General features: G+C 41.8%; 1 protein-coding gene across 1 annotated transcript in view; it reads right to left on the reverse strand.

Annotated features, from left to right (window-relative positions):
* Positions 1–422: 422 nt before the first annotated feature.
* Positions 423–3,902, reverse strand: part of LOC123498185 (glutamate receptor ionotropic, kainate 4-like) — a 4,429-nt gene continuing 949 nt past the window's right edge. Inside the window, exons 5-8 of the mRNA XM_045245350.1 lie at positions 3,377–3,535; positions 2,030–2,120; positions 1,646–1,887; positions 423–1,368 (exon numbers count right to left, since the gene is read on the reverse strand). Of these exons, the coding sequence (XP_045101285.1) occupies positions 933–1,368; positions 1,646–1,887; positions 2,030–2,120; positions 3,377–3,535 (928 nt within the window). The 3' untranslated portion in view covers positions 423–932. The remainder of the gene's footprint in view (positions 1,369–1,645; positions 1,888–2,029; positions 2,121–3,376; positions 3,536–3,902) is intronic.

Genomic DNA, 3,902 nt, shown 5'->3' on the forward strand with positions numbered 1-3,902 from the left:
AGATCGCAGCGAAGTGACCGTTAATCTCTTCGGCCGCGTTGTCAGGTGCAAGGTGTGTAACACACACGTTGGAAGAAGGTGGGAGGGGGCAATATTTAAACTTATGTATGATAAGAGTGCAACTTCGACAATCTAGGGTAAAACACTCGAATCTAGGGTAAAATCGACAAAAATCTAGGGTATGATTTCATCAACTCATGGAAGCACTGGTCGCGCGCCACGAGCCTCCCTAGCAGTGTTGGGTTCACGCAGCGAGTGTCAGAGGGTGACGCGACATCAACACCTCATCATGACAGTGACAGTGCCTCCTACCTAGCCTACCTAGTAACATTAATTTCTTACCTGCAATGCATCAGATTATTATAAACTACTGTTGTACCGGAAAGAAAAAAAAAAGATAAAAAAATCTAAATAGTGTACATTGTCATTTTAATTATGTAGTCATCCTTTAGTACATAGTAGATAGCTTGACAGGTCTCTAGTATTATGACGCTGAGGGATGTTCTTGATATTCTGGTGTGGTACTGTAGCCTGGTGAATGAACAGCCTGTAGCCAGAAACAGAAGTGTTGCTTCAAGTCTGGCTCCTGTTGAAACACTTTCCCGCATTGTTGTGTCCTGTCTTTCTATTAAGGGCCTTGTTTTTTCCAGTAAGGTGTGAAAAACAGTCACAGGCAGCCTCGTATAGTTTTTTAAAGTTCCATCGCCTTCTATTGCTAGTGCTCTGAATATCTGCTGATAGATGCCTAAAGTTTGTCTTCGAAGAAGCCGTTGTCTCGCCCATATTTTTCTATTCTTCTTTTCTTCTTGATAGCACAAGGCAACACAATACCCCAAAGAGCAGTTGTGCGTTATCTCTGGGTGAGTGGTGAGCGGATGTCAGGTGTCACCCATTCCACACTGGACGGCCGTGGCGCGCATCGGGACAATGAGTCATCGTGTGACCGCATGACGGGGTACAGGCGCGCGAATTTGAATTACCTGCCAAGACCCGCCCAGACACCCAGCCGACCAAAAGACGCATCGTGTGACGTGGCCTTTACGGAGCGAGCTCTGTATGTGTGTGTGTGTGTGTGTGTGTGTGTGTGTGTGTGTGTGATTACATACCATAACTGCTTGCATGGTGGCACCTTGTTTAAACCAGACCATGACCACCGAGGGGTCGTCCACCACGTCCCTTAGGGTCTGATAGGGTTGGGGCAGGTGTCTCACGGCCAGCAACGACATGAGATTTCCCTCGTAGCTTCGCGTCAGCACCATGGTCATCAGCATCCACACGCCCAGCACCACGCGCTGCCACATCCACCCGCCACCGCCCAAAGACACGGCTGCCGAGCCAAGACAGCTACACCATACAGCAGGATGCCGACTTATTTACATTGAGTATTGAATGTAAAAGACTGGGTAGGGAAATCATTCCTGCAAAGTCAATGATGAATAATATCTACTTGCCACTTTCATGTATTCACTTGTTCATCATCAGGATGTCGACGGGTCTGGTATTCCACATGATTGCATTACATAAGAAAAGTAGTATAGCTCTTTCCTATATATTAACATGAACAATTTTATATGATGAAATTAATGATGAATTTCTCACACTGACGAAGCATAATGCTGGTAAAGTAGAGAAGGTTTTCTGAGGTTACATCATGTGGGGAGAACTTGGATGAGAGAAGGAAGGAGACCAGAGCCAGCAGCAGAAGGAAGGCGAACACCATCGCCCACACCCAGCGGCCGAGGGGCAGCAAGAAGCCCCACGGATCGATTTCAGGAGTCTTCGGCCAGCGAACACCTTGACACGCATGTAGACAACCGGCCAAGTGAAATCCACAGCTTCGTACCTAGCGGCGTTGATAGCGAAAGGTCCCAAAGCCATATTCACTTCCTGTAACACACCACATTATTAATTTATCCTCTGCCTTCCCATTACCTCTACCACACTTTTTTCCCGCTACCCAATTATGTCTTGTAAATTGCTTGCATTAACAAAACTATTATACAGACAGTGTGTGTGGAACAAGCAGTACCTCCCTGTGGACCTGGCCCACCATACCGATCACAGAACCGTTCTTCAGTTTCATTCCCCACACACCATCTGGTGGCCGCCGGAACGTGCATCTGCTCGGATACCGACAAGCAACAAACATTGTTATCAACGTTCTTCCACAATATTTCCAAGTAGCATAATGTTTAGGTACTGCACGTATTCATTTGTCAGTTTCTAAGTACACCAAAGAAGTCTTTAATGAGATATTCATACTTTTATAGAAAAATCACTGTTCTTTCTTTCTTCAGTAAAAAGGGAGAAGGAAACTTGAAGAAACCAGGGATGAAAATTAGTAAACTGTAGAAACAAAATTAACAACGAGAAAACAAGGAATGAATTATACATTTACTTAGTGAGCTGTAAGAATGAATATCTTATATACAAAAATCTTGCTGAGAAGAACGCCATGTGTAATGCAGAAATTTTTGTTATTACTTCAGTAACAGCGTGGATAAATAATGTAAAAGAAGATATTTCATTCATTGGTTTACATAGAGGGTTGGTCATTGTTCAACAAGAACAAGAAAGCAAGGAGAGAAGGTGACGCTGCGCTTTATGTTGGTGGTATAAGTCAATGTCGTGATAGTAGTAGCTTAATGATAAATAACACAGTCAATATGCGACGAGGTCACGGAGGGAAAAGTGTTATTAGGTTTAATGTATTGACAAGTAAAGCCCACGAAACCAGAAAAAATTAAGAGGGCATGCAAATGTAATCAGGTATGTGTCGAGATTCAAATTTATTGGCTGAAATTTGATTATGTTGAATAGTGGCATAGCAAACTTTCCCTTTGCGTATCGCAACACAAGGGGCAGTCACAGACTGTCCTCTAAAGACAACTCTTTTCCTTCACACAAAATTACATGCACCTTATTCACACAAAATTTGAAATTGAATATGGTGACTCCTACACCAGCCTCGAACTCCCATTCTGGGTAGACAAATATCTTTTGAACCTGTTTGGTGACCGGCACCTCAGTTGGGTTTTTTTCACAATTTTTTTGGCCCTGGCTGGTTTCCCCTTTTACACAAAAAAAATATTCAATAAGAAAATATCTCCGTGGATCGTGGAGTTGATTCTAGATAGTTAGAAAATGATTTTCAAAGAGAGTGGTAGATGAGTGGAATACACTAAGTAGTTAAGTTGTTAGTGTGGAGTCGTTAGGATCCTTTTAATAATATATTGGAAAAATTTTTGGAAAAAGATGATAGATCAATACAGATAGGCATGTTTGATACAGGAAATGACACGTGTGAGACTTATGGTTTCTTCTAGCTTCCCATATTTTCTAATGTTCTAATGGCCTTAAGCTTTAATCGCCTTACGAGAAGTTAAGTCCTTGCGCCAGATATTCAACGACAGTAATCATGTAGCCTTTAAACACTGGCCGTTCACCGCCTGGAGCCGTTGGGTCCGGGACCATCACTACTGTGTGCCTGTCATTAGGTTCCATTGTCACAACCAAATTTGTTTCTTTAGAAAACCTGTGAAGAGAACGCAAGACTGAAAAGAAGAAAACTATAGATATACACGCTTCAAATACGAGTACTTCCCAAAAATTTCTTCAATTTTGAAATCTTAGCAGAGAGAGAGAGAGAGAGAGAGAGAGAGAGAGAGAAAGAAAGAATTATTTTATTTCCTCAGGCAAAAAAATTAAGAAAATTAGAATATAAGTAAAAAGCATAAAGATATAAAAGCTATCACCTATGCATTATGCTGTATGTCATAAATCAATGCCAGTAACTCTCCAACAAGTATATTTCTAGAAACATATTCAACGAAAGACTATAGAATTATAGTACTCCTCTTGTACACCGATTCTACACCTATTTATATACATATACACTGTAT

Source organism: Portunus trituberculatus, chromosome 47 (genome assembly GCF_017591435.1).
Source record: "Portunus trituberculatus isolate SZX2019 chromosome 47, ASM1759143v1, whole genome shotgun sequence".
Classification (NCBI taxonomy): domain Eukaryota; kingdom Metazoa; phylum Arthropoda; class Malacostraca; order Decapoda; family Portunidae; genus Portunus; species Portunus trituberculatus.